This window comes from Ictidomys tridecemlineatus, chromosome 6 (genome assembly GCF_052094955.1).
Source record: "Ictidomys tridecemlineatus isolate mIctTri1 chromosome 6, mIctTri1.hap1, whole genome shotgun sequence".
Lineage (NCBI taxonomy): Eukaryota > Metazoa > Chordata > Mammalia > Rodentia > Sciuridae > Ictidomys > Ictidomys tridecemlineatus.
This window is the reverse complement of record NC_135482.1, coordinates 114,820,482-114,848,421: the sequence shown is the minus strand read 5'-3', so window position 1 is coordinate 114,848,421 and position 27,940 is coordinate 114,820,482. Positions and strand designations below refer to the sequence as shown.

The following is a 27,940-nucleotide window of genomic DNA, read 5'->3' as shown; positions in this document are numbered from 1 at the left end:
CAAGTGGACGCCAAGGCCGCGTGTGCTGAGCAGGCACCACACTTTCTGCTACAGCCTACGTCCATCCGCATGCGCGAGGGCGCTGAGGCTCGCCACGACCGGCTATGAGCTGGTCCAAGGACGGGCGAAGCCTGGGTGCACCAGACGCGCCCCCCCCCCCCCCCCCGTACGCGTGGAGGAGCAAGGCGAGGCAAGCAAGCTGCGCATCCGGGCAGCGCGACCACAGGACGATGGCACCTACTAGGTGCGGGCAGAGAACCCGCTGGGTGCAGCCAGCGCTGCTGCCTCGCTGGTGGTAGATTCAGACACGGAAGCTGCCAGCCCACCTGGGGCCTCCATGGCAGCGCTCCTAGCTCACCTGCAGCAGCGACGTGAAGCCATGCGCAGAGGGCGGCCCGCCTCACCACCCAGCGCCTGCATCCGCACCTGCATGGTGACAGAGGGCAAACACGCGCATCTCAGCTGCTACGTGGCGGGTGAGCCCAAGCCTGAGATCCTGTGGAAGAAGGATGGGCAGCTGGTGACAGAGGGATGGCGACACGTGGTTTATGAGGATGCGCAAGAGAACTTCGTGTTCAAGATTCTGTTCTGCAAGCAGTCGGACCGTGGCCTCTACACCTGCATGGCGTCCAACCTCGTGGGCCAGACCTACAGCTCCGTTGGTGGTGGTGCAAGGTGAGGACCATGGTGCCAGGTAGCGGTCCCAGCGAGAAGCTGCCTGCACGCAGGCAAGGGTCCTCCCGGGTCCCTGTGCCCACCTCCTTTGGCCCTAGCCGCCGCTGCCATAGGTAGCCCAATGGAGCAAGTCGGTCGTGGAATATAGACCAGAGTTGGAAGTCTGGGTGGCTCTCGCCTTTCACAGTTTTTGTTTCTGGTTTGCATAATGCAGGGGCTAAGATCCTCCATCTTTGCTGAGTGTAGGGACCCGCTTTCCACCACAGCAGTGCAACCCACCAAGTCCCTGCCCCTCTCCCACCGCACTTATCCCTACCCTGCAGAGACCCCTCCAAACCTCACCATTTCCGGAACCTTAATACTTAGCTCACTGTCTTTCCCTTATCACGTTTTCCTTGCCAAACCCCACTTCCCCACCTTTATCCGACATTGCCTCTTCCCCATTTCTGTTCCCCATCCCCTGGGGCCCCCTGCCACCGGCCATCCTATATCCTACACCCTTTTTACCTCTTCCCACCTCCTCCACCTTCTTCTGTCTCCGAATTCTGCCCCCCCACCCCCCACTTCTCAACTCCCAGATCCCAACTCCTGCACTCTGGAGCCTCCTGTCCTCCGGTATCCTCTGGCCCCTCTCACCAGCTGGTCTCCACAGAGCCTGCAGTGCCCTTCAAGAGGCGGCTGCAGGACCTGGAGGTGCGGGAGAAGGAGTCTGCCACATTCCAGTGCGAGGTGCCACCGCCCACCACTGAAACTGCGTGGTTCAAGGAGGAGTCGCGGCTGTGGGCGAGCGCCAAGTACGGCATGGAGGAGGAGGGCACCCAGCACAGGCTGACAGTGCACAATGTCTCGGCTGACAACGACGCTGTGTACATCTGGGAGACCACGGAGGACAGCTGCACCGTGGCGGAGCTCGCTGTCCAAGGCAGGCGGTGGAGGGCAAGGAGGGCAGATTGCACACAAGGCAGGCGCGCACAAAAGGGGCGAGGATGGGGCTCGCAGGGGATAGAGCAGACTGGGTGGGTTGGGGGGGGAACACCTGATGGGACAGAGCCGGACTGCAGTGAAGGGGTGGGAAAGTTGGGGAGTTGGGGAGGGGGTGGGAGGATTGGCCTGGCGCCAGTGGGCAGGGGCAAGTCAGGGGCAGGATGAGGAAATGCAATGGCAAGCCAGTATGCTGGCCGCCTGTAGAGCTAGGGGCAAGGCTGACTACCTGGGCTTTTCCCATCCCAGGGAACCTGACGGGGAAACTGCCCCGGAACACAGTGGTGCGCCAGGGGGACACTGCCATTTTTTGCTTGGAGCTGGCAGTGCCTGAGGGACCGGGGCACTGGCTGAGGAACCAGGAGGAGGTGGTGACTGGTGGGCAAGTGGCCATCACAGCAGAAGGCACGTGCCACATGCTGACCATCTTTCAGTGCAGCTTGGAAGACATGGGTGAGGTGGTCTTCATGGCTGGAGACTCCCGCACTTCCACCCAGTTCTGCGTGTCTGGTAAGGCCCTGAGTGATACTGCAATGACATCTTCCCTAGGACCCCTGCCTCAGTCTTTGGGCACATGGCCATCAGCGGCCCCTGATTCTTGATCAGGGCTGTGGGGAGGCTGGGGGGAGGTGTGAGTCATGCTCCTCCTTCCTGGTGAGGCTTCTTTGGTATCAGCCAGAAACTACAGGTCTGGGGTAGGGTCCTGAGGCCACAGCTTCCCTGATGACTGGTGGTCCAGTCTTTTGGAGGGCTGAGGATTTGTGATTCCTTTTCTAGGCCCCCATTAGTGACCTTGGCCCATCTTTTGCTAGCCCCCAGGAGGCCACCTCTCCATCCCCCTGTGGACCCTTTGGTGAAGGACAGAACAGAGAGTTCTGTGACCCTTGGCTGGTATCCACCACCCCCAGGGGACAGCCCTGTGACCATTGATGGCTACCTGGTGGAGTAGCGGCGGCTGGGTACCTACATCTGGAGCTGGTGCCACAAGAATGAGTGAGTGGCAACACCTGAGCTCACCGTCACAGGTATGACTGAGGAGGTGACTTCCAGTTCAGGGTGTCAGCTGTCAACAGCCTTGGCCAGAGTCCATACCTGGAGTTCCCGGGGACCATCCACCTGGGTAAGTGAGCTGCCTAGAAAGGAGTGACCCCTAGCACTAGGGGCTGCCCTGGCCAGAGCAGAGCACAGCCTCCAGCAAGGACTTGAAGAGACTCTTTATGAGGGTGGGGACATTGGGGCCTTCTTAGTGGGAAGGAGGGGACTCAAGACAGGACTCAGGTCCCCTGTCTCCAGTAGCCCCAGGGGATGCAGCTTCAGTGCTGCCCAGCTTCAGAGGTTTGTGGGATCCTGGGGTATTGCCAGGTAGTTCTGGCTCATTCCCTGTCTGTTGTGACTTGTGCTTATGGCTCCCTGTCTGTTGTGACTTGAGCCTAAATACCCATCTTTTGGAGGAAGAGGAAGGGGATGCAGGGACCTCACCTTCCCTGGTCCCCTCCTAACTTGCCTGCACCACAGCCCCCCAGATGGCCATGAGGACACCCCTGAAGGCAGTGGCAGCAGTGGAGGGTGGAGAAGTCACCTTCTCTGTAGACCTTACTGTGGCCTCTGCTGGTAAATGGTTTCTGGACAGGGTGGCTCTGAAGGCCAGCTGCACGTATGTGATCCACTGTGATCGCACCTGGCATACACTCACAATCCGAGAGGTGCCTGCCAGCCTGCACGGGGCACAGCTCAAGTTTGTGGCTGAGGGCATTGAAAGCATCATTGGGATGGAGGTCCGTCCGAGGTAGGCCTGGGTCCAGGAGCCTGTTTCCTTGAGGCGGTGTCAGCACAGGGTCCTGGGAGAGCTGCCCCTGTGGAGTTAGCCTGCAGTAGCAAGAGGAAGCAGGGCAGGGGGTGGGGCGCTGAGGTAGGCAGGCCAGGCAGGGTGTGTGTGGACAGTAGGTTCAGCTGGACCCTGCCTCTCTGCCTGCCTCCTTCTTCCACCCTCCTCTTCATCCACCCACCCCATCCTCTCCTCATTCTGACCTTGTTTTTCCTTCCCCTCATCTCCCTCCCTTACTGCTTTCCATTGACCTGGTCCCTTCTGTCCACCCATCCCTGGCCCCCAGCAGCTCCTGGGCAAGCCACCAGCGGTAGCCGCTCTCGAGGTGCTGGCCCGGCGGCACGAGGAGGCTCAGCTGCTGGCTGAGCTGTCGGACCAGGCTGCAGCTGTGACATGGCTGTTACCTCCTGGGCCTAAGTACGAGGAACAGGCTTCAGCTGGGTGGCGGGCACTGCTGGTGTGGGACATGGGGAAGGATGACGCTGGTCTCTATGAGTGTGTCAGTGCAGGAGCCGTGTTGCCTACCGTCTGTGCAAGGTGAGGGTCTTGGGAAGGCAAGCCAGGGCCCACGTCCTTCCTGGCCCTTCTGTGGTGCAGGACATGCTTCCCCTGTCCCCAGGCTGCAAGGGGTTCTGTGCAGCAGGGCAGCATGGGGAGGGTGGGAGGGCAGGCCCAACTCTGTAGGAGGGATAACAGTGGGTGGCCACTTGGGTGAGCAATGAGTACCAAGGTTGGGACTCAGCAATCTGGCCAGGGTGCCTATTATCTGGGTCAGAATCAGTGTCCTGTGTGGTCTGTGAGCCTAGACCCTCCAGCCTGCAGCCTCTGTGCCAGGTGCGTGGTCAGGAGCTCTGTGGTTCCTTACCACCTCTGCCATACTCTGCAGGCCTCATGCCCTTCCTACGCAAAAACACAGTGGGCGGCTGTGTGGATGCTGAGGTGGGGGGCCGGGCGAGGTTTGAGTGTGAGACTGCGGATGCCCACGTCCCCGTGTGCTGGTTTAAAGATGGCAAGGAGTTGGGTGGCTCCTGCCAGCGCTTCTCTCAGGAAGACGTGGGGACCTGGCATTGGCTGGTAGTGGCCTCGGTCAGCAGGCAGGATGAGGGCACCTACTCCTGCCGTGTGGGTGAGGACTCTGTGGACTTCCACCTAAAGGTCTCTGGTAAGTGCCTTATGTATACCTGTGCCCATACCTGTGGGTGGAGAGCAGATCCTGCTGTACACAGCACAATGTGACTGACCTTCTTGACCCTTCTTTATTGAGCCAGTGGTTGAGGGCAGCTTCTTCCCTGTTTGGGAAAATAAAATAAAATGCCAAACTAATGCTTAGAAGGTTAAAGGATCCAAACATGGAAAAGAAAGTACCAGGAAGGAAATTTAGGAACAAAGGATGAACTCTATCCCAGCTTTGGGAGAGTGTTTCCTCTGCCTGAACCTCCACTGCCCATTGTGCCTGCCCTGCAGGGGGCCACTCTGCAGTCCTGAAAGCCTCTTGCTTACTCTGTGCTTGTGGGCTGGGCTCTGGTTGGGAAGCTCACAAGATTTTGAATCCCTCCTTTTCCATTTAAACCAAGGGCTGAGGGGACCCACAGATATGTGAAGTGTCCTCTGAGGTTGAGATTTAAGTCTGGTGGGTCTGACCACGGCCATGACCTTCCTAGAAGCTCCCAGGGCTCAGAGATATACGCTGGGAAGTTCAGGGACAAATGCACAAGGGATTCTTAGGCCTCTGTGAGGCTGTTGGGGCAGCCCACCCCAGGAGGGCTTGCTCCAGTGTGGCCATGATGGGCTCTGGTTCCCAGCCTGGGCTACCCCAGGCCGGGTGCAGCTTGTGGACCCAGGGACAGGGAGGCCCTACAAATGCCAGTCACACACCAGCTCTAGAGGCAAGCATTGGACGCTTCACACTAGAAGTCACAGCCAGGTGTCACTGCCAGAGGATGGTTGGCTGTATGCAGAGCTGAAGGCAGGTACTGTCAGGTTTCCCTACTGGAGCAAACTCAATCTGTGGGAAGTGTGCTATGGAGGTGGGCAGGAGTTTGGGCACAAGAGACACGTTCTCTGGGCTTATAAAGGACATCTTGGCAATTTTTGCAAGGTCTGTCCTGTGACTCTCCTGTGCACACCAAGGTCTCATGGGAAGGGGCATCCCCTCCCACATTGCTTAGGAAAATGTATCCTGAGGGATCCACATGGCAGGCTCTGTTAGCTCGGGGTCCAGAGCCTATTAATCAGAAACCAGAGGTTTGGGTGGGGCTCACAACCAACATCACTCCCAGTGTTTCCTCAGAGCCCAAGGCTGTGTTTGCCAAGGGACAGCTGACACACAGTGAGGTGAAGGCCCAGGCGAGGACAAGTGCCACTCTGAGCTGCGAGGTGGCCCAGGCCCAGACAGAGGTGACATGGTACAAGGATGGGAAGAAGCTGAGCCAGAGCTCCCAGATGCGCGTGGAGGCCTCTGGCTGTAGGCAGCAGCTGGTGGTGCAGCAGGCAGGCAAGGCGGATGCTGGGGAGTACAGCTGCGAGGCCGGGGGCCAGAGGGTCTCCTGCCTGGATGTCAAAGGTGGGTTCTGCTAGGCCTGGGTGAATGGAGGAAGGGTGGTAACTCTAAGGCTACTGTGGCAACCTAGGCTCTTTGAGGCTTATGTCCTTTGTGACTTGGGCCTCAGCACCTGTGGCCCAGCTCTGGGTGGATTTGGGTACTAGGGATTGTTTGTGGCTGTGGAGCATGTCCTACAGGGGCAGGGGCTACCTCTACCTGGCCATGCCTACTTGCTGGGCCCAGAGCTCCAGAAGCCCTTACTTGGGCCCTTTGGAATCCTGCATGTCCATCTGTCCTTCCCCCATCTCCTCCTTCTCCCCACTGTGACCTGTCCCTGAGCCTGTGAAGGGACCACAAGGGGCTCAGAGCCTCTCCCTTGATAGCCCATCTGGTGCTGGGCTCTCTCCCAATGACCTGCCTGGTGTTGGATTTTTCCTGATTGGCTCAGGATGACAGTTCTCTGATGATTGGTGCACACTAGCACTTGGCTTCCTACTGATTGGTCCACAGTGTCACTTGGCTGTCTGCTGATTGGCTGGCACTGAGCTCTCTGCTAATTTGCCCCATCTGGTACTGAGCTGTCTGCTGACTGGCCCACACTGTTACTGAGCTCTGTGCTGATTGGCTGGCACTTGGCTCTCTGCTGATTGACTTGCACAGGCTAGAGGTCTCTGCTGACTGGCCAGAACTGGCAATCTGGTCTCCTGCATTCCTTTGGTAGCTGTTGCCAACAAAGATGTGGGTTTCTGGTTTGGTGCTCAGGTGGACTTCCCTGCTGTGTTCACCTCTACCCGCTTTTGTGCCCCCTGCATTGTGGGAGAGCTGGGAAGCCACTGATGGGCTGGGGTACCAGGGAGGAGGAGGGTCATGGTCTATTCCCAATGGCTAGGAGGGTGGTGGCATCAGGAGGTAGGCCTGGCTGTGGTGGCCTTGTGGGCTGTGACAGTGCAGTTACCTGCAGGATCAGGGTGGATCAGGAAGTGCTTAGGGCTCTGGTGAGGACAGGCTGCCCAGCTGTCCACCCACCAACCTTGGAGTTTACAGCTTGGGTCATGTGTAGGATAGAACTTAGGCATGGCCATGCAATGTTCTGCTCATGAAAGACACTCTGCTCAACCATCCCTGGGGTGGGCTTGGGCTGTGAGACAGGGCTGGGTCTGTTCTGGAGTCCCTGACCTGTGTGTTTTTTCCCTCTGTCCCCCAAGTCCAAGGCTGTGTTTGCCAAGGGGCAGCCAGCACACAGTGAGGTGACGGCCCAGATGGGTGCCAGCACCACCCTGAGCTGCAAGGTGGCCCAGGCCCAGACAGAGATGACGTGGTACAAGGTTGGGAAAAAGCTGAGCCAGAGCTCCCAGGTGCGCGTGGAGGCCTCTGGCTGCAGGTGGCAGCTAGTGGTGCAGCAGGCAGGCAAGGCGGATGCTGGGGAGTATAGCTGGGAAGCCGGGGGCCAGAAGGTCTCCTTCAGCCTGGATGTCACAGGTGGGTTTCTTGAGGCTTTTCCTTGTGTTGCTTGGCATAAGTGTCACGAAGTTAGGGTGTGTGCTACTGCTGGCCCCTATTCTCACAAAGCTTCCCTACCAGTAGGATTATGATTATATCTATTTTAAGATAAGGCTCAGGTAAGCTCTATAACTGGCTAAGATTTGTCTAGTAAGGATTTCCACCATCAGGGATGTGTGTGTGCTTGAAGAACTCTGGCTTCCCTATTTATGTAGCAGGACTGCTGTGATATAGAGTCCCCGCCTTTTGCTTGTATGAAAACAAGATCTCTTTCACGCTGTGGGATCTTTTCTCTGGGTATCAAATTATAGATCAGCAGTTACTTTTTTTTTTTTTTGAAAGAGACACCTATATATATTTTTTTATTTTGAAGACTTTTAAATTTTTTAATTTTGTTGTAATTAGGTATACATGACAGTAGAATGCATTTTTACACGTCATACATAAATGGAGTAGAATTTCTCATTCTTTTGGTTGTATGTAATCATATATGAACAAAGGGTATTCTATTGTCATTTCTACCTGCATACAGCCTGCTCTCCCTTCATTCCCCTCTGTCTAGTCCAAATTATCTCATCCCTCCCAACCTTATTATGAACTAGCATCTGCATATCAGGGAAGACATTTGGCCTTTGATTCTTCGTGATTGGCTAATTTTGCTTAGCATATTTGTCTCTAGTTTCATCCATTTACTGACAAATGACATCATTTCATTCTTCTTTAAGGCTGAGTACTATTCCATTTTGTATATATACCATAGTTTTTTATCCATTTATATGTTGAAGGGCACCTAGGTTGATTCCATAGTTTAGCTACTATGAATTGAGCTTACTATTTACTTTTTTCCTATTTAAAGAGGCCATTCCATTGTTTTGAGGTGGTGGGTCTGTTCTGAGGTGGCTCCACCCTCATGAATGGATAAACACTATCTCCTGGAGGAGGGCAAGTCAAGGCTTCCATATTGTACTTTGAAATATTTTCACATTAGGTTTATTATGGTTCCTTTGAGAGTCAGGTATTTTTTTTCCGTTACTTTTGACTTTTTCATTTCAATTTTTATTTTCTTCGGCATGACCTTGATGAAACTGATATGGTTTCCTTTCTATTCATCCCATTGGGAGTTGCTGAGCATCTTGAATCTGTAGGCTTATATCTTTGATCAGCTGTGGGTGTACTTGGCCTTTGCTGTGCTGCTCCATGTGTGTCCCCTTTCAGGACTCCTTTTTGGCTCTGTTAGACATTTGCATGTTTTTTACATGTATATCCTCTCTTTGCCTCATAATCCTTTCTTCTTTCTTTGCTTTGACCTGGATATTTTCTTTTGACCTGTTTTTCAATTTACTAATATCATGGCCTGCTATATCTAATTGTTTGTCAGTCGCACAAAAAGTGAGTTTACTTCGAATTATTGCATTTTATACTTCATAAGTTCCACTTCATCAATTTTTTATGGATTCTAAGGTTTGAGATTCTGTAGTGGAAGTCACCCTATAATTCCTAGGTCTTGTACATGTTAAGCACACATTCTACCAGTGAACTCTATCTCCATTATGTTGCCAGATTTGATTCATTTTCTTATCTTTATTTTTTCAGTACTACTAAGCATGGTTATATGCCTGTCCAATAGCTGTAATAACTGAGATCACCTTTCCTCTAGCATGGCATTTGTGTGTGTAGGGGGGGGAGGTTTGATAATATTTATGCCAGTTCCTGGCATGTCAAATAATTTTTAATTAACTGGCATTATATGAGAAAAGATGTTGAATATGGATGACTTTGTCTTGCTTCAGAGAGAGGATTCCTCTTTGCTCTTCTAGGCAGGTGGAAGATCACTGATCCATTTGGGCACATTCCAGAATCCTCTGACTCGAGGTTGATTTGCAGTTTGATCAGGGTCTTTTAGCTCTGGTTTGCCCTGATCCTGGGCATAGTCCTCCATGGATTTCTCCAAAGATTTGGGTACTGTTATGGTCCTTTCCTAGGTCACCAGCAGCTATAACCATTGTTCCTTTAGGAAAGCAAGATGCTGAAATGTTCACACTTACTGTCAGAGGCTTTCTGCTTCTCTTCTGCTGTAGTTCAGATGTGTTGTATCTCAGATGTCTGTGTGTGGGCTTGGTACCTAGTGCACTGGTGTTTTGAGGTGGTGGGTCTGTTACGAGATGGCTCCACCCTCATGAATGGATGAACACTCTCTCGTGGAGGAGGTCAGGTGATGGCTTTCAGTTTTGTTACCAGATCATTACTTACCTGCAGGTGTTGGGCAAGATGTTTGGGATGCATCGGTTCTTGTGAGAAAGGGTTGTTTTAAGAATCCTGGTGCCTCAATGATACCTCACATACTCTTGCTATTGGGATGCGATGAGGCCTCCTTAGAGCTACAGCAGTGCCACACCATAGACTCGGACCTACAGGTCTTAGCTACATAATCTTTTCTTTTCTAATATCTGGCCTCAGCCATTTATTTTAGCAATACAAAACAAACCATAACAGCTCTGTCGCCTCCTGCCCCCATGGAGCTTCAAACTCCTCAAAGTCTGGATTGGAAATGACTCAAAAGTGGGCTTCATTCTCTACTGCTCTTTTCCTTGGGGGCTTGGCTCCTCAATCTCAAGATTTATTCTATTTGTGTGAGAAGTCCCTGCATCTTTGGCTCCCTTCTTTCTTAGAGCTGCACTGCACCTGGCCCTTTGGATGGGTTTTCACTGTTCTGTGAGAAGCAAAGACAAACAGGGGCCCAGTGTGAGCACGCCTCTGAGAATACCTCCCTCAGGACTTTGCCTCCTCACACCCAGACTCCTTGGACTGCTCTGAAGAACACTGCTAGACTCACATGTCCACTGTCCTGCTCATGCCATGTCTGTTGCTGCAGGATGATCCTTGGCACTCACCAGGGCTGAGGGTCCCCAAATATCACTCTGACCATGGTGTTCCCTGGCTCTGCATCTGCATCACCAGTCTCCTCCTCCAATTTAGGGCACTCACTGATCTCACCGAGTGTGGGAACTCCTGCTCAGTCTCCTCTTCCAGCATGGCATCCTGACTGATCTCACAGAGAGTGTGTCCTCCTGCTCAGTCCCCTCATCCAGCATGGTGCCCTGACCAATTTCACGGAGTGTGGGACCTCCTGCTTGGTCCCCTCCTCCAGTATGGCATCCTGACTGATCTCACAGAGTGTGTGTCCTCCCGCTCAGTCCCCTCCTCCAGCATGGTGCCCTGACCAGTCTCACGGAGCGTGGGACCTCCTTCTCAGTCCTCTCCTCCTTGGCCTTTGGTTCTTCATGATTGGCTAATTTTGCTTACCATATTTGTCTTTTTACATGCATGGCATTCTGATTGATCTCACGAAGAGTGTGTCCTCCTGCTCAGTCCCCTCCTCCAACATGGCACCCTGACTGATCTCATGGAGAGTGTGTCCTGGTGTCCATGCTTTATGTGCCTTTGTCTTCCCCTTCTGAAAGTGCTGTGGGAGCACAGCCTTCTGTCTGACTGGGGCAGCATCTGCTGAAGTCTGCAGTTGTCTGTGGCTGAGTTCTCCACAAATGGTAGCCGTGGAGACCAGTGAGTCAGTGAACACCACATCCACCGGGTGGACTCTCTTCAGCATATTTACATGCTGAAATGGACAGGGATGGAAACTAGTGCTGTGAGGGGGCATATGATTCAGTTGGAGTGAGATGTACACAGTTCAAGACCCTCGAGGTTGTGGGAGGTTGGAGACAGGAGATGCCTGCACTGCTGAGAGTGCCACTTGGTGCCCTGTTTGAGAGGTCTCCTAATGCCATGCACATCCTGTGCTGCCATGGACATCCACAGCAGCCTTTTTCATTGTATCCTCATCCTGGAATAAGCCCCAATAAGCCCCAAGAGTAAGGGAATCCCTCAAGGTGCTATGCAGCACAACTCTGTCCCAGCACAGAGACCATTGCCTGTGTGGCCACGTGGCGGTTCTCACAGACTCTGTGCTGGAGGAAGGAGACCAACCCCAGCATGCTCAGCTGTGGGCCTGCTCTGAGAAAGGCTGTCAGTGGGGTGCTGCAAGGTCCTACGGGACCATCATGTGTGCTGCCACTACACGTGCACAACTGACTTGGTCCTTGAACAACCAGAGGTCAGGCCCTGGCAGCATGTTACAGGGGTCAGAGCAGCAGCTGCCCCCATTCTTCTGTGTGTGGGTAGCCCCTGGGTACGTTAGTTGGTGTGTTCTGGTTGGGTGGAAATGGGAACATCTGAGGTCATGGAGCCAATACTTTGATGTGGGCTCACACTGAAGTGAAAGGCACGATTGGTTTGTAGAGGACAAAGGTGTGTCAGCCTGGAGTGGGGTAATGAACAGCCAGGACCTGCCAATGCAGCCACTGTCCCGAGGCAGACAGTGATCCAGGGACCGGGAGTTGACAGTTCAGCCTCTTCCCTCCAGCTTCATATCGCGCTTGGCTCAGGACATGGCCAACATGAGAAGTTGACCTCTGAGACATGAAATGCTCAGTGAACACAAGCCTGATGGGAGTGGACACATGATGTCTCTTCATTGAGGACCCAGTTCACGGAGCTTGAAGCTTTAGTCCTGTCAGATGGATTGATATCTGCACTGTGTCCCTGATCTGTGCGTCCCTCCCCTCTATCCCCAGAGCCCAAGGCTGTGTTTGCGAAGGGGCAGCTGGCATGCAGTGAGGTAAAGGCCCAGGCGGGGGTGAGTGGCACTCTGAGCTACGAGGTGGTCCAGGCCCAGACAGAGGTGACGTGGTACAAGGATGGGAAGAAGCTGAGCCAGAGCTCCCAGGTGCATGTGGAGGCCTCTGACTACAGGTGGCAGCTGGTGGTGCAGCAGGCAGGCAAGGTAGATGCTGGGGAGGACAGCTGCGAGGCCAGAGGCCAGAAGGTCTGCTTTCCGCCTGGACGTCACAGGTGGGTGATGCTGGGGTTGGGTGAATGGAGGGAGGGTGGTAACTCTAGGGTACCTGTGGCAGCCTAGGCTCTGTGAGGCCTGTGTCATTCTTGATCTTGGACCTCAGCATCTGTGGCCAGCTCTGGGTGGAGTTTGGCACTGGGATTGTTTGTGGCTGGGGAGCATGTCCTGCAGGGGCAGGGGCTCCCTCTACCTGGCCATGCCTACTTGCTGGGCCCAGAGCTCCAGAAGCCCTTGCTTGGGCCCTTTGGAATCCTGCATGTCCATCTGTCCTTCCCCCATCTCCTCCTTCTCCCCACTGTGACCTGCCCCTGAGCCTGGGAAGGGACCACATGGGGCTTACAGCCTCTCTCTTGATGGCTTAATTGGTGCTGGGCTCTCCCCCTTGCCTGGTGTTGGGATCTCTCTTGATTGGTCCACATTGGCACTGAGTTCTCTGCTGACTGGCCCATAGGGGTACTGAGCTCTATGCTAATTGTCTTGCACAGGCTCTGAGATCTCTGCCGATTGGCCAGAACTGGCACTCTGGTCTCCTGCATTCCATTGGTAGCTGTTGCCAACAAAGATGTGGGTTTCTGGTTTGGTGCTCAGGTGGACTTCCCTGCTGTGTCCGCCTCTACCAGCTTTTGTGTTCCCTTAATGGTAGGAGAGCTGGGAAGTCACTGATGGGCTGGGGCCCCAGGGAGGACAAGGGCCATGGTCTATTCCCAATGGCTAGGAGGGTGGTGGCATCAGGAGGTAGGCCTGGCTGTGATAGCCTTGTGTGCTGTGACAGTGCAGTTACCTGAAGGATCAGGGTAGATCAGGAAGTGCTTAGGGCTCTGATGAGGACAGGCTGCCCAGCTGTTCACCCACCAGCCTCGGAGTTTGCAGCTTGGGTCATGTATAGGATAGAACTTAGGCATGGCCATGCAATGTTCTGCTCATGATGGACACTCTGCTCGGCCATTCCTTGGGTGGGCTCAGGCTGTGAGACAGGGCTGGGTCTGTTCTGGAGTACCTTACCTGTGTGTCCTTCCCCTCTATCCCAAAAGCCCAAGGCTGTGTTTGCCAAGGGGCAGCCAGCACACAGTGAGGGGAAGGCCCAGGCAGGGGCCTGCACCACTCTGAGCTGTGAGGTGGCCCAGTCCCAGACAGAGGTGACTTGGTACAAGTATGGGAAGAAGCTGAGCCAGAGCTCCTAGGTGCGCGTGGAGTCCTCTGGCTGCAGGCGGCAGCTGGTGGTACAGCAGGTGGGCAATAAGGACACTGGGAGTACAGCTGGGAGGCCGGGGGCCAGAGAGTCTCTTTCCATCTGGATGTCACAGGTGAGTCCTCTGAGTTCCAAGTTAACCTGCATGAAGGTGACAATGAGTAGGGCATTTGACCTTGGCAAATCTTTTGCCTGGGTCTGTGGCTTTCTTTTGTCTAGTTTCTCAATGTTGCCTGTTTCCAGTGCTTGCTGGGAGCCCTAGTGGGCCAGATGGGAGAGGGCCCAGGGCTGTGCACACGGTGTCTCATGGAGTGACCCTTGGCCATTCCTCCTAGCACCCAGCACCTTCCTCGTGCTCCTTGGTATCTGGGACTCTGGCTCTGCCTGTGCTTGGGTTCCTGAGTTCCAAGGTGTCTGTCACCTGAGTGTGTGAGCTCTTCCTCTCAGGATGTGTGTCACCTGGCTCTGGTCAGAGGGAGACTTGAACATCGCGGAACTTTAATGAGGTGGAAGTTTGGCTGTAGGTCATGCTCTAAGGTGCTACAGGAGTGAGCTGTTCATGGTCGATTTCTTGGTTTGGACCCTTCCTCCCATAGACCTGGAGCTGTTTTATCTTGTTTTCTATGTGCAGTGACATCAAGGGACCTCTTTGTTGCTTGTTTCCAGAGGAACCAGGTATTGACACTGAGGCTGATGGTGCTTATGCCAGATGCTGTCCACAGTTTTCATTGCCATACTAGGTCAGAGCTGCCCTGTAGAAATGTAAAAACAAGAAGGAGCAAGCAGCTTCTGCCACAGTAGCAGGCTCTGCAGTGCATTAGTGGCCAAGCAGCTACCCACCTTCTGTGGTTGGAGTGTGCGGGCCTCGGTGGAAAAGCCTGAGAAGCTCAGTGATCTTCCTCTCTCTAGGGTCCCAGGGTGGGTGGGCTGCAGGGCCAGCTAACCTGTAGGTGGCGCCAGCTCTGATTCCTGTGGCTTCCAGGAGTGTGCTCTCTGATGACAGATTGACAGGCTTGGTCATTTGGCTTATTCCTAGTAAACAGTGAAAATGGACATAGAAAGTACAGAAATCTGCAGTCGTCCTATGGCGTCTAGATAAATGGAATTAGTGACCAGATCTAAGCCTGATAATTTTCTGGTAAAATATATGAGATACTAATGGATACAATTATTCCACACATGTGGAGATTGCCATCACCAGTGGAGCAAGGAGATGCCTCTGTGAGTCATTTTAAGCTGAGCACGGGGCAGCAGGGCCAGAACCTGACAAGGAACGTGGGGATCTGTGCACAGACCAGCCACCAGACTCTGGAGGATAGATATGGAGCACTGGCCAGCCCCTCAGCAGCAGGCAGGAGGGCAGCCTGGAAGCACCAACTCCAGCATAGCTTTCCCAGCTAATGTGCTGGACAAAGTCCAACATGATAAATCTAGAGATAAGCGGACGCATTTAACCTGGTTGAATGGAGCTTTCTTCAGCTGAGGATGGGTGCAGAACACCAGGGCACCTGTCGGGGGCACCTGGAAGGCCACCGTCACTTTCACCACCTTTGTCCAGTACCTTTGTCCAGGAGCAAGGGGAAAGGAAAGTGGACAGCATAGGTGTAAGAGTGTAGAAATGAGTTCACAGGTGATGATCACCAGATGAGGAGCCAACAGAACTGCGGGGTTGGAGGTGTGGCTGGGCACGGTCATCACATAGACGACAATGGGCAGAAAACACATCTTTACCTACATGCACAGGTGACAGCAGAAGTGAAACTTCAGAGAATTCACAACGCATCAAACCGATCATGTTCCTAGTTCTACCTCTAATAAGGATCTTAAGGTTTGGGGGCATAATTGTTTTTTTTTTTTTTTATGACAGTCAATAGGGCTAAATAAATGAATAAAAATTAATTTAAAAAATCAAAGACATTTACTAATAATCAAAATCCAAACAAGGGTCATTTGGGGACAGGGCCAGTGGGAGACAAAGGACAAGTGCAGCAACCACACACTGGAGGGGACAGAAAGGCACTGAGAGGCTGTGAGGTGGACAGGAAACTTCCATACAGGCCAGGGGTCAAGACAGAGCCACTGCTTGGCACTCAGAACTAGGCCTGCCATTGCCAGCCCTCTCCTGTTTCTTTCTGCCTTGCGTTTGTGTGAGAGGTAGAGAAAGATGATGTTTTCATAGTGACTGGACCATTTGAATACGTGGAAAGATGGAATGACACTTGGCGTGGTCCACATGTTCCAGGGGGTCAGGGCTTCGTGAGCTGAAGCCACAGACACTTGTGTGTCACACAGTTGATGGAGACATGGGGGGGCAGGTGCCTACCCAACTCCATCCCTAACCCTGGGGCAAGAGAGATTTATTTGAATGCAACATAACTGAATCCGTGGCTCCTAGGAAGATACCTGTTAGACAGAACAGGGCACGGAGACCATGAGAAATCACAAAATAAATAAGAGCCAACTCTCTACCACCCCCACACATGAGCACCTCAAATAAAGACAGAAGGGCTGCATGATAAGTGGGCAGAAGATTTGAGCAGACACCTAAAGCACCAGTAACTGTCACAGGTGCTCGGCTTTGTGCGGCCTCAGTGGGCACAGGAGCCACGGTGGCCTAGGCTCCCTGAGGAGCAGCCCACAGTTCAGAGCAGGCGGCAGTTGGGCCCTCCCAGGACCTGCCAGGAGACACACACCCAGCATGGTCCTGGGGAGACTCTTCCTGGTCACTGAGGGGCAGGTGCAGCATCAGGCTCTGCAGTTCCTCCCTGGAGGAGCCTGTGCTGGGGCCTGTCACAGTGTTCCCACCTGGAACAGCCGAATGCACCAGGGACAGGCTGTGTCACACACTGTGGTCCCTTGTGCAAAAGGTGCTGGGCTTCTCCAGGGCACGAGCTAGTGTGGCCTGCAGAAGGTTTTGTACTCAACTGTCCAGCCAGAGGTCTTTCCCCAGGTGGCTTCCTGCCATAGACAGAGTCCCTGACCTGTGTGTCCCTGCCCTCTGTCCCCAGAGCCCAAGGTGGTGTTTGCTAAAGAGCAGCTGGTACGCACCGAGGTGAAGGCCGAGGCGGGGGCCAGCGCCACTCTGAGCTGTGAGGTGGCCCAGTCCCAGACAGAGGTGAAGGTACAAGGTTGGGAAGAAGCTGAGCCAGAGCTCCCAGATGCGCGTGGAGGCCTCTGACTGTAGGTGGCAACTGGTGGTGCAGCAGGCGGGCAAGGTGGACGCCGGGGAGTACAGCTGCGAGGCCGGGGGCCAGAAGGTCTCCTTCTTCCTGGACGTCACAGGTGAGTTCTGAGTTTGCTGGTGTGTGAGGATGAGACTGATACAGTGGATGTTCCTGGGTGATCCTGCCCTCAAACTCCATGTCTCCACATCCCTCGTGCTCACCTGTGGTCTTCAATCTTAGTGTGAGTACTGATGGCCAATCCATGTGGACAGCTAGGCTTCTGCACCAGACTTGCCCTCCCAGGTCTAATGCTGATGGGCGTTTCTCAGCACCTGGGAAACTATGCACTATGGGCTGTGGCTTTACCTGCTGATCGTGTTGAGGTGGTCCAGAGACCTGAGGCCATTGGGATCATTGCCCTTTCAGTTCTCTGGGACACTCTTCCCTCTGTCCTCATGGACCTGAAAGCTCTCTGAGCAAGTTCATGGGGGAAACACACGGACCCTAATTTTGTTACACTGTCTGTGCCACATGAAGGGCGGGGTGGTGCATTTGCTGGGAAGCTGGGACGCCAGAAATTCTCTTTTAACAAGACCTATTTTCATTTTGTCTCAAGTTGGAGCAATCAGTGTCTACATTCCCTCCATGGCTTGGTTTATAAATTCAGAAATGAAAAGGAATAAACCAATGAAGTCACATCTGCATGCTTCATTAAAATTTATTTTCTACACTCTAAGCTGCTGAGGGGTAGAGCGTTAACACACAGCATCCCCCTAATAAGCCGTGTGTCTGCTCCCCCTGGCTGGTTGGCAGGAAAGCCGGGAGCAGCTTCATTTCCTTTGTCGAAGGAGTCTAATGTCACAGAGAGAGGACCATGGGCACAGTGCTCTGCAGTTGCCTCTGCATTAAAGTTTTGTGGGTGTATGTGGACACCAGAGAATCCCACTGAGTTCACTGGAAATGTCATGGTGTGAGGATGGGCCATTAATTTATACAAGGCAACCAGGTACCTTTTCTTAGTAATCAATTACTAGAAGATCATGTCAAACCTACACAAGAAAAACTAGGGAGTGGAACAGTCCTCTAATCTCCTAAAGAAGTAGAATCATAGTAATAATCTTATAGAGCCTTATCTTAGCCCAGTGGCTCTGCAACAAATCATATCAAATATTATCCCATGTTAATAGACATTTTAGAACGCTGAAGGAGGAAGTACACTCCCTAGCTCATTTTATGTAGGTAGTACATGATCGACGCTAAAGCATACAAGGTCAGCAAGAGGCTTATATCTCCAGTGTGAAGTTCAAGCTCCTCTGCTAATGTTAGCCCAATGAGTCCAGCAAAGTAAAGGGATTGTCTGCTCTGGGAGATGTGAAGTGCAGGAGTGTAGGCCTTGTTCACCCAGGAACATCAGGTGGTCACCAGCGCCCAGTGCTAACAGGCTTGAGGGACAGGGTATGACTCTTCCTGGGCATGCAGTGACAGTATTTGATGAGTGTGACATCAGAAGTTGTAAAGATTGTTTGACACAAATCAACATGCAGTTCTTAGCAAACTCTGGATGAGATGATTCCTCCTTAGCTTAACAGAGTGGTTGTAGGAAAAGTGAGGGCAAAGGGACACCAGTGGTGCAGACTTCAGAGCGTCACCTTCAAGACCAGGAGTGGACAAGGGAGGGGTTGCTGTCGGCATTGGAAAGGGAAGGAATGGGGCTCGGACACTCGTGCTGGGGCTCACAGAGGACAGGGTTATCAGTACAGAATGCTGGAAATATCGTTGACTGTGTCCAGGAGGAGAGCAGGGGCAATGTCCATGCTCAGGTGTTAGTGTACAGACTCTTCTTCATCCACACGAGTAAGCAAGCAGATGATGGAAGTGGAGTTTCCAAGAACTAGTGCAAAGCCAAGAGCGTTGTGTTACTGTTTCAGGTCTTCTCAGACACAGGCCCACAGACGTGGTGAAGATGCACATCACTAGGCACTGGAGAGGAAGCAGAAGGGGTCTAAGCTCTCGGCCTCACTCTCGGTGCCACTGACCACCACACAAGTGCTATGGCTCACACAGCCAAACTTGTTGCTCACCTGACAGGTGTAGCGACCAGTGTCGGCACGGCCCAGGCCAGTGACCAGCAGGGTGCACGTCCCATCTGCGAGCTGGTCGATGTGGTGGTTTCGCCCGTCAGTGAGCTCTATGCCGTCTTTCAGCCACCATGCTCGCACATCAGCCTTGCTGGCTACCACACACTCCAGCCTCAGGGCATCCCCCACCTGGGCCTCAGTGTCCCCAAATGTGTGGGAGAATATGGGTCCTTCCTGCTGCTTCATCTCTTTCCGGACCTTGTAGCCCTTAAAGGCAGCCTGAATTTTCACTGCTGCTTTGTCCATGGAGGGGTCGCCCAGATCCTCAGCACTCAGACCTATTGGTGGTGCGTGCACCTGGGCTGGGTGCTCCTGCTGCTTCTGTGGTTCCACAGAGGAGGGTGCTGGGGCCCTGGCCTGTGGGCACAGAGCACAGCATCACAGTGAGACAGGGGCCCCGAGGCCAGACACACAAGACCAGGGCCCAGCACTGATCTCCGCACGGCTATCCATTCTGCCTCTCAGGCCCTGGCAACTGTGCCAGCCTCATGGAGTATGAGGTACCTGCTGGCTCTTGTTGCTATCACAAAGCAAGCCCAACTCCCTGAAATCACTCTATACAGTCCCCACTGGGGACTGATGGGTAATGAGGAACACCAGAGAGACTGGCCCCAGCTTTATAAGAAAAGGCTTTAGCAGTAGATGGATGATGGACGGGTGGAGAAATCGGTGGAAGGAGGGACAATCACGTGGGTGGTAGTGGCAAGGGTAAAACACTGGGCCTCCCCTTTCAAGCCAAGTAGAGGCTCACCTTGCTGACCAGGAGTGAGACCCCAGGCCGCCCAGCCTTCTTGAGGTAAGTAACCAGGGAAGGTGTGCCTGCCTGGGACTCGTCGTCAGAGCTGGTGTGTGAGAGGTCAGCCTCTCCAGTGCGTGCCAGCTCATCAGCTGTGGAGTAGCCCTCAGAGAGGTCAGGGGCCACCTCCTCCACCTCCTCCACCTCCTGCCGTAGGTGATGCACGCAGCCATCCTCCTCTGGAAGCTTACTGATGGAGTCCAGCGTGGGTTCACGGCTCATGCGAGGCTTCTTGGCCAGGGCCTCCCACAGCAGGTGCAGGTCACCCTCCTGGGCTGCCTCACGGGGCAGGCTGGGCTGTGTGGGAGCCTCGTCCCCAGAGCCAGGGGTCAGCACCACTGAGGAGAGCAGGAGGGTATCACCAGAGCTGTGACACCAAGCCTATCACTGGATCTCTGTTCCCCACTTGGCAACTGGTTTTACCAGGTCTAGAAGCACTGAGCCTCAGTCTTCCCTCCCTATGTCAGTTCACCTCCTGCATAGACAATGTGGTGACCAGAACAGAAAATGGCTCTGCACAGTGAGCCTGGGCCTAGATTCACAGGCCCACACTGTAGGGGTGGGACACATGCACAGGGAATGCACCTGGATCAGGCTCCGAGGTGAGGCACTGAAAACCTCCCGGGAGAAAGTGATGGGGTGAAAGAGGCCACTCCCTTCCACATTCAAGGTTTCCCAGCCCAAAACCTAGTACTCACCCTGGAAGGTAGCAGCCTCCATGGAGGCCAGGGCATGGGCAGGGCCACAGCAGTACTTGCCCTGGTCTTCTGCCCTGAAGCCCTTGATCACCAGTGTCTGCTGCCGCCCCCGGGAAAGAACCTCAAAGTGCCCACTTGGTTGGATGCACTCCTTCCCCTTGTGCCAGACGACCTTGCCAGCCTCAGCTGCCATCTCCACCTCCAGACAGACATCCTCTCCGGCCACCACCTGCCGGCTCACAGGGATAGGGGGTGGGTGAGGTGCAGGCTCCACTGGTTCTGCTGGGGAACAGTGTCCACGGAGGACAGGCCACATCAGGTGTGGGGGCATTCCAGGGTCCAGACCTCACCCTGCCAACTCTTCCCTCCACCTAGGAGAAGCTGGGCATTCTCCAGGACCAAGATGGCTATTCACCCAGCCTGACCATCTGGGGCAGGTTCACAGGCTCCCCAGCACCTGCAGGGCCCACAGCAGCCACTCGGAAATGGTAGGTCTCCCCAGGAGTCAGTCCATCCACTACACACTCAGGTCCAGGCACGAGCTCGTGGCACAAACGCCACTGGTTTTTAGACCCCTTCTTCATCTCTACCCGATAGCCACACAGACCCCCTCCACCATCGCTTGTGGGAGCCACCCAGGACAGCATCACGGAGTGGCCACTGCGACCCATCACTTTGGCATCTTCTGGGGGGATCAGGGAGGCCTGCAGGGAAGAAGAATAGGTCAGTGTATTCACTGGGACTTGCGGACCTCCTCCAGCAACCCCTGAGTCTGGTTTGACACAGTGTAGACACTGGGCAGATCACCTCCCCTGAGCCCTGGTAGCAAGGGATGCTGATACATTTTTCTACCATCGTGAGACCATACCCAGAGCCCACTCTGAGTGGGAGGCCAGTGAGAGCCCCCAGCACGTATGGATTGGCAACCTTGATCCTCCTGCCCACCCCTCCAGGGCCCAGCTTGGACCTCTCCCAGGTACAAAGCAGGGGAAGGTAGGTGGTGATCTGGGGACCATGGCCTCAGGGGATACTCAGGGTTGAGCCAGGACACATCTGATCATCAGCAGCCCTGAGACTTTAGTGACCTGGCCCACACACCTGCAGGAGAAGCCACCTAGGAATGGAGGGAGCATCCTAAGACTCTGGGGGTGGGACAGACTCATAGCAGGACCCAGCCCAGTATGGTCATCCACCCTGGTGTCAGGAATGTTACCCAATCTGCAGAGAAAGGACACACCTTCACACACACAAACCACCCACCCAACACTGAAAGTCGAGCTGAGGTCACTGCGTCTTGGGCAGCAAAGGTGACCTTCCCAGCATGGTGTAGCTGTGCATTGTGTAGCAGCAGGGTTTGGTGGCTGCCGTCAGCAGTGACGGTCCAGTCGTCATCAGGCTGTACCACAGTTCCGTTGATGTACCAGGTGGCTTCGCCCACTGGCAGGGCCTTGCTGAGCACGCAGATGAATCGAGCCTGTGTGCCAGCTCACACCACCACATCCTTGGGGGCCTCCAGGACTTCAGGCGCCAGCCTACAGTCAGGGGTGGAATGAATGCGGGTGTGTAGGAGGGTCCAGAGAGGGCAAGCCCAGCATGGCCCACTGGGTTTCCCACTGAGTGGGAGTGGACAGAGACCCCCATCTCCACCAGCTCTCCCTACCTGCAGAGCCCCACACTGGAGGGGTCTGGGAGACACACACCCTGCACTGGAAGCTGCAGTCCCGTCCTGGGAGCACTGCCCAGCCCCTGGAGGAGTCTTGGAGACCCCCTTCGGGCTACCCACATCTCACTCCATTCCCTAGCCGCAGGGCTTGTCTCAAAGACTGATGTCCTACCTCCAGCCAACTCTCCAGGCCCCGCCCTCTCCCAGGTGTTCACAGACAGCAGACTCACACCACCCAGCCGGCTCAGTCACAGGCATAGACAAAACCTGTCCTCATGTCCCAACAGCACGCCTGGCCCTGCTGCTGCGCAGGTACACTCCCCCCATGGCCCTGCTGATGGAGGCCTCCCTGGTCCTCGGCCCCTGTCCCTACTCCCTCTCGGGTTTTCTTGGCCATGGTTCCCCCAGAAGCATAAGCTCATGAGCAGCATGCCCTGATCCAGCAGCCGTGCAGGGCCCCAGCACTCTCCCAGAGGCCACTAGCCCAGGTGGAGGACTCTCCTGCAAGCTGCTCCTGTCCCAGGCCCCATTCCCTGAGTGAGCAGTCCAGAAAACTCTTTTTGGAGGTAGAGTGGGGGTTCCCAAGGAGCAACTTCCCTTCTGGTGGGAGAGTCCTGGAAGCCACCTTGGGCTGCCCAGAAAGTGGCCCAACCTCCTGTGGGAGAGGTCTCACCCACCTCCGCCCTGCCAGCTCTCATTGCCATTATCTCTGACGGTGAGGAAAGCAGAGGTGACCATGTCCCCAGCCAGGGAAGTCACCCGACAACTGTCCTGTGGCCTCAGGTTTTTGAGAAGCAGTAGGTGTCGCAGGCCGTTCTCGAAATATACCACCTCCGCATTCTCCGAGGTGTGCATGGGCTCATCATCCAACAGCCAGGTGTGGGCAGCCACCTCAGGCCAGGACAGCTGGCACTCAAACAAGGCCTCCCCGCCCTCAGGTACATCCACATTCTCCAGGTCCCGGCCCACGGTGTTCTTGGCTGTAGGGAGAGCAAGGCTCAGAAACTGCTGACCTCACTGTCCCTTGGGAGAGCCAGCAGTTTCAGGAGGGTGGCACCCAGGCCTGTAGTGTTCCCTCCACACCCTGCCCACCCTTTGGACCCCTCACATCAACAGTTGTCTCCTGACCACAGGAAACTCACAGGTATTCACAGACCGCAGACTCACACCACCCAGCCAGCTCAGTCACAGGCATGGACAACCCTGTCCTCGTGTCCCAATAGCACTCCTGGCCCTGCTACTGCTCAGGTACATTTCCCCCATAGCCCTGCTGATGGAGGCCTCCCTGGCCCTCGGCCCCTGTCCCCCCATCCCTATCAGGTTCTCTTAGCCATGGTTCCTCCCAGAAGCACAAGCTCAGCAGCAGCATGCCCTGATCCGGCAGCAGTGCAATGCCCAGAGTAGGTTGCCTGCCACCTCCCAGGCCTGTTCCCGCTATGTAGGTCCCCTGCAGTGCGGAGCTGGCTGTTGCTGCCTGCCACCCCACCATTGCTGCATGGTCAGAGCCACGCCAAAGCCGTGCTGGACCTGGGATGCTCGCCAGGTGGCCTCACCTTGCACTTGTAGCAGTGCCACCACGCGAGTTCCTGTGGCCTCACAAAAATAGATGCCAATGTCACAGGGCAGGGCTGGCCTGAAGGTCAGCCTGGCCACAGTCCAGTCCTGCTCTATGATGACACGGTGCCCATCTGCATGTACCTCCCGCTCGTCCATCTTCCATGTGGCCTGCACCGGCTGTGAGTATTGGCAGAGGAGTTCGGCAGAGTCACCCTCCTCCACTGCCAGGTCCTGCATGGCACTGACCACCTCCACCATAGGATCTGTGGGCCAACATGCCGGACATGCATCAGCCCTGAGGAACAGCACCACCATGGCCCACCCACCCCACTCAGTGTTAGTGGCTTCAGCGGCTGCAAGCATGGAGCTTCATGGTGACAATTTAGCAGGAGCTGCCTGGCATGCGGCTAGGAAAGGAACCCACACCGCAGCCCAGAGCCCTCCATCAGACACACCTCACCCATGAGCATAGTGCCTAGGCTTCACCTCTGTCCAGGCAGAGCTTCTCTGGCCCCACATACCTGCTGGCCCCCAGAAACATACGCCACTGGAAAGGCTCCTCTGGATGTCCTAGGGCCTGCCCCAGAACTCAGAACCCCTGCCCTGCTTGCTCCTCTCCAGGGGCTTTGCTGCCCACCCAGGGCCCCCATTCCATCTCCATTTGTTGAAATCTCAACACATTTTACATGACAGCACACAGCAGGCACCAGGCAGAGCTGTTGGGAAGAGGCTAGGGAGACCCTAGCAGCTGCTGCTCTCCCTGTCTGGCCAGCTCCTCCCCAGAGGGCACAGATCTCAGCTGAGCTCACAGCAGAGGAGCAGATGTGAGCAGGGACACGTAGGCCAGGGCCAAGGGCATGGGCCTCCCCTCAGAAGCCCAAAAAGGCCCCCAAAGGGACTGGCCCCTGTGGCTGGGGATGTTCAGCTAACTAGGTGACTGGTGGCCAAGCAGGCGGCAATGCACTGGCCCTACCTGGCAGGTGGCAGTGGACCTAGCCTCCAGCTAGATCTCCCATTCAAAAGTAAGAGCTGCCCACTGTGCCTCCTGGGGGTGCCCAGGGTAGGTGGCACATGTAGAGTGATGCCCAGCCTCTGGCTCTGGGGACAGTCCCCACCCTCAGTGCCCATCCTCCCTCTTTCCCCAGGAGCCTGCAGGAAGCATGTGGCAGCAGGAGCAGAAGCACCAGCATGGGGAAGTCCCCAGTGGTCAATACCTTTGACCAATAACTTGGCTGTGGAGACCAGGGGCCCTGTGCGGAATGTGATGGTGCCTGAGTTGGCCACCCCAAGGCCCGAGAGTGTGAGGGAGTGAAAGGTCCCATCACGCACAGTGATGGCACTTTGGGGACTGTCCTGTAGCAAGGTGCCATCCAGCCACCAGTGGGCCTCTGGCCCACCTGCACGAGACACCTCACAGGAGAACGTGGCCACCTCCCCTGCAAAGACGTCCACACTCTGCAGGCCACGGACCAGGCACAGTGCAGCCTCTGCATAAGAGGGCAAGAAGGAGGGCTGGGTCCATCACTTAGAGGCTACCTGGGGCTACTGGTGCAGGTGTGTCCTATGATAGCAGGTTTTGTCTTTATGCTCAGTCCCTGGCCCAGAGCTCCTAACCCAGCAGAATCTCCTGAAAATGCTGCAAGTCCCTTCGTTATATATAACAGGCTCTTTTTTTCTTTTAATCACACTTGAGATTATGTTAATGGGGTGACTCAGGCCCAGCCCTGAGACAGCTTCAGGAAAGGACTGGTCACCAAAAAGATCAAGTGATTACAGGGTTACAAGGTTCAGCCCCATCCTCTGAGAAAGCAGGGTGGTTGGACATCAATCTCTACAAGACAAACTCTTAACAAGACCAGATGAGCTTCCACAATGCTGAACATAGGCTGGGAGGGCAGCGTGGAGAGGACATGGAATCTGTGTCCTTTCCCATTCTTGTCTTTCACCTGGCTGTCCCTGAGCAGGATCCTCTGCAACAAGCTATCCAAGATGAGTGGGTCCCTGATTTCTGTGAGTTGTCCTAGCAAACTGGTCAAGCATGAGGAGAGGACAGTGGGAGGCCTCACTTGAAGCCATTTAGAAGTTTGGGTAGCAACCTGAGATTTGCCATTGACATCTGAAGCTGGGGAAGCCTATGGACTCAGCCCTTAGCTTGCAGGGTCTGTGCTAAATCTGGGTAGATAGTGTCAGAACTGAATCAGAAGACACCCAGTGGGTGTCCACTGGAGAACTGCTTATGTCTGTTGGGAGTGTCTGGTCAAATGTTCTAGGTTGAGGAAGTATGACAGGAAGAGAATAGTGACCGTTCTTTAGAATAGATGTCAGAAATGGGATGTGCTGGCCTAGTTCTGAGACTCACTGCTGTGGGTCCACCCTGGGGCCTGCTGGCACCATCCAGACCAAAAGGATGACCTGAGCCCTGGGGTCTATAAATCCACTCTCATCACAGAGGGAGGCACAGAGGCTACCACGGTAAGCCCAGCTCACACCCCATCAGAACACTACAGGTTTCACCCAGAGGAGGCCATGCCATGCATAGTACCCTGATCATCAGGAGAGCAGACAAGCCCCCAGCCCCATGACTGGGGCTCCTTCTAGTGCAGATGCCTCGTCTGACCCAGGTTAGGGCAGGAAGCAGAGGCCCCAGCACCTGCTTCTCCCCAGAGGTGGTGGCTGGCCTCAGAAGGGGACCTCTCTGTCTTTGGGGGCACCTTCAATCCCAAGAGGGCACCTAATCCAGTTTTCCTCTGAAGTCCTTCAGCCCCAGGGTTCAGGCCCTGATGCTGGATCCAAAAATTCCTGTCCCTGTCACACAGAAGGTCCGAGCTCAGGGACTTCCCAGATGAATCATGGCTGCCCTCCTGTGCCCTCCATACAGTCTCCATCCTGTCTATCTCCTGATGGACACTCAGGGTGGTTGGAGGAAGAGGATACCAGCATCCATGTCTAATCCTCCCATCCCCACAGGCCAGCCAGTAGGACCAGACAGAGACTTCTTCCACCACCTGCTGCCTAGGGCCAGGCAGGGAGGATGTCACCACCACCCTGTGCTTCTCTGAGCACTTTCCACAGGCCATCCTGGGGCCTCCTTGTGAAGCCAGAGACACTGTTCAGCTTGGTAAGGCCTAGATGCCTTTACCCCAGGAGGTGGGCCACAAGGGGCAGGTGGGAGTCACTGGCAGACACCAGAGTCCATCAGGACAGTGATGTGCGGGGCAGCCCCCATGCCCACCCCAGCAAGCCCTCCCTCAGGAGCCTCTACACACTCCTCCCCTTCGATGCACCCCACCAGCACCTGCCTTCCCCAAGTGTACATCTGCATCTCCTTCTCCTGCTCTGCCAGATCCTGGGTCTTTCCCCGAGCAACAGTTCCTAGGCCTGCCTATCACACCCCTACCTGGCCATCCATTCACACACCTAGGCCCAGGGCCCTCCCCCTGAGATCACTGTCCTGATGCATAATGAGCCATCTTTCCCAGGCAAGGGACACAGAGCCATGTCACCCCCACATAGTCATCGCCCCAGGAACACACAAGGCCCTTCCTGCACTGCTCCCATTCAGGAAACTCATGACACTTCATCTTCATCACTCAACCTAAGGCACTAAGTAGCCTTTCCCAATCCCCAGGCCACAGAGCTGACCATATCTGTCTATTCTTCAGGTTTTTGGGGAGGAGAGCATGAGATTCAAACATGTCCAGCTCCTCCAAGCAGACGGGGAATCCCTGAGGGCAAAGCTGCCTTTGGATTTCAAGGTCCAGGACTTGACCATGGTAGGGGCTTGCTCAATGGTGAGTAGATAAGTGGTTTGATAGTGGCTGGTAGATAGTTGATGGGTGGATGGATGGATAGTTAATGGGTTAGTGGATGGACAGAAGGATAATGAACTGGTGGTAGATGAATGAATGTGTGATAAATGGACGGACAGAGGATGAATGGAAAGGTATGTGGATAGCTAGATATGGAAGATAGGTAATAGATGAATGGAAAGTGTAGAGATAGATAGATGGATAATGGGTGTGTGAGTGGACAGTGGACAGATGGTGGTAGTAAATCAATGAATGGTAGATGGATGGATGGTTGATAAATAAACGTATGGATAGAGATGGATGGTTGGGAGGGTGGATGGAGACGGGGTTAATGGGTGGATGGATGAATGGATGATTGGTGGGGACTGATGGGACCAGTCTGAGAACCTGGAATAAGGCAGCAAGAGAATGCACTCAAGAGTGACCTGTGGAGTCAAGGTACAATCCGAGTTGAAGATTCCTAAAGTCCTGTTTGCATTCTGGGGCCATGT

The 27,940-nt window shown here is 54.6% G+C and overlaps 2 protein-coding genes across 2 annotated transcripts; one reads left to right on the top strand and one right to left on the bottom strand.

The window, feature by feature from the left end:
- The first annotated feature begins 337 nt into the window (after nucleotides 1-337).
- Nucleotides 338-16,928, top strand: LOC101964176 (obscurin-like). The gene is given in 13 exon segments (XM_078015897.1): nucleotides 338-675; nucleotides 1,254-1,597; nucleotides 1,906-2,166; nucleotides 2,469-2,690; nucleotides 2,693-2,776; nucleotides 3,172-3,442; nucleotides 3,574-3,583; nucleotides 3,771-4,018; nucleotides 4,288-4,643; nucleotides 5,772-6,022; nucleotides 7,478-7,502; nucleotides 12,155-12,306; nucleotides 16,783-16,928. Coding segments are annotated over 13 exon segments (2,697 nt in total). The 3' UTR covers nucleotides 16,918-16,928.
- A 1,833-nt stretch (nucleotides 16,929-18,761) lies between these two features.
- Nucleotides 18,762-26,717, bottom strand: LOC120885196 (obscurin-like). The gene is given in 10 exon segments (XM_078015896.1): nucleotides 18,762-19,283; nucleotides 19,678-20,060; nucleotides 20,421-20,702; nucleotides 20,836-21,112; nucleotides 21,114-21,124; nucleotides 21,681-21,952; nucleotides 22,757-23,063; nucleotides 23,637-23,903; nucleotides 24,855-25,127; nucleotides 26,291-26,717. Coding segments are annotated over 10 exon segments (3,021 nt in total).
- Nucleotides 26,718-27,940: the final 1,223 nt, after the last annotated feature.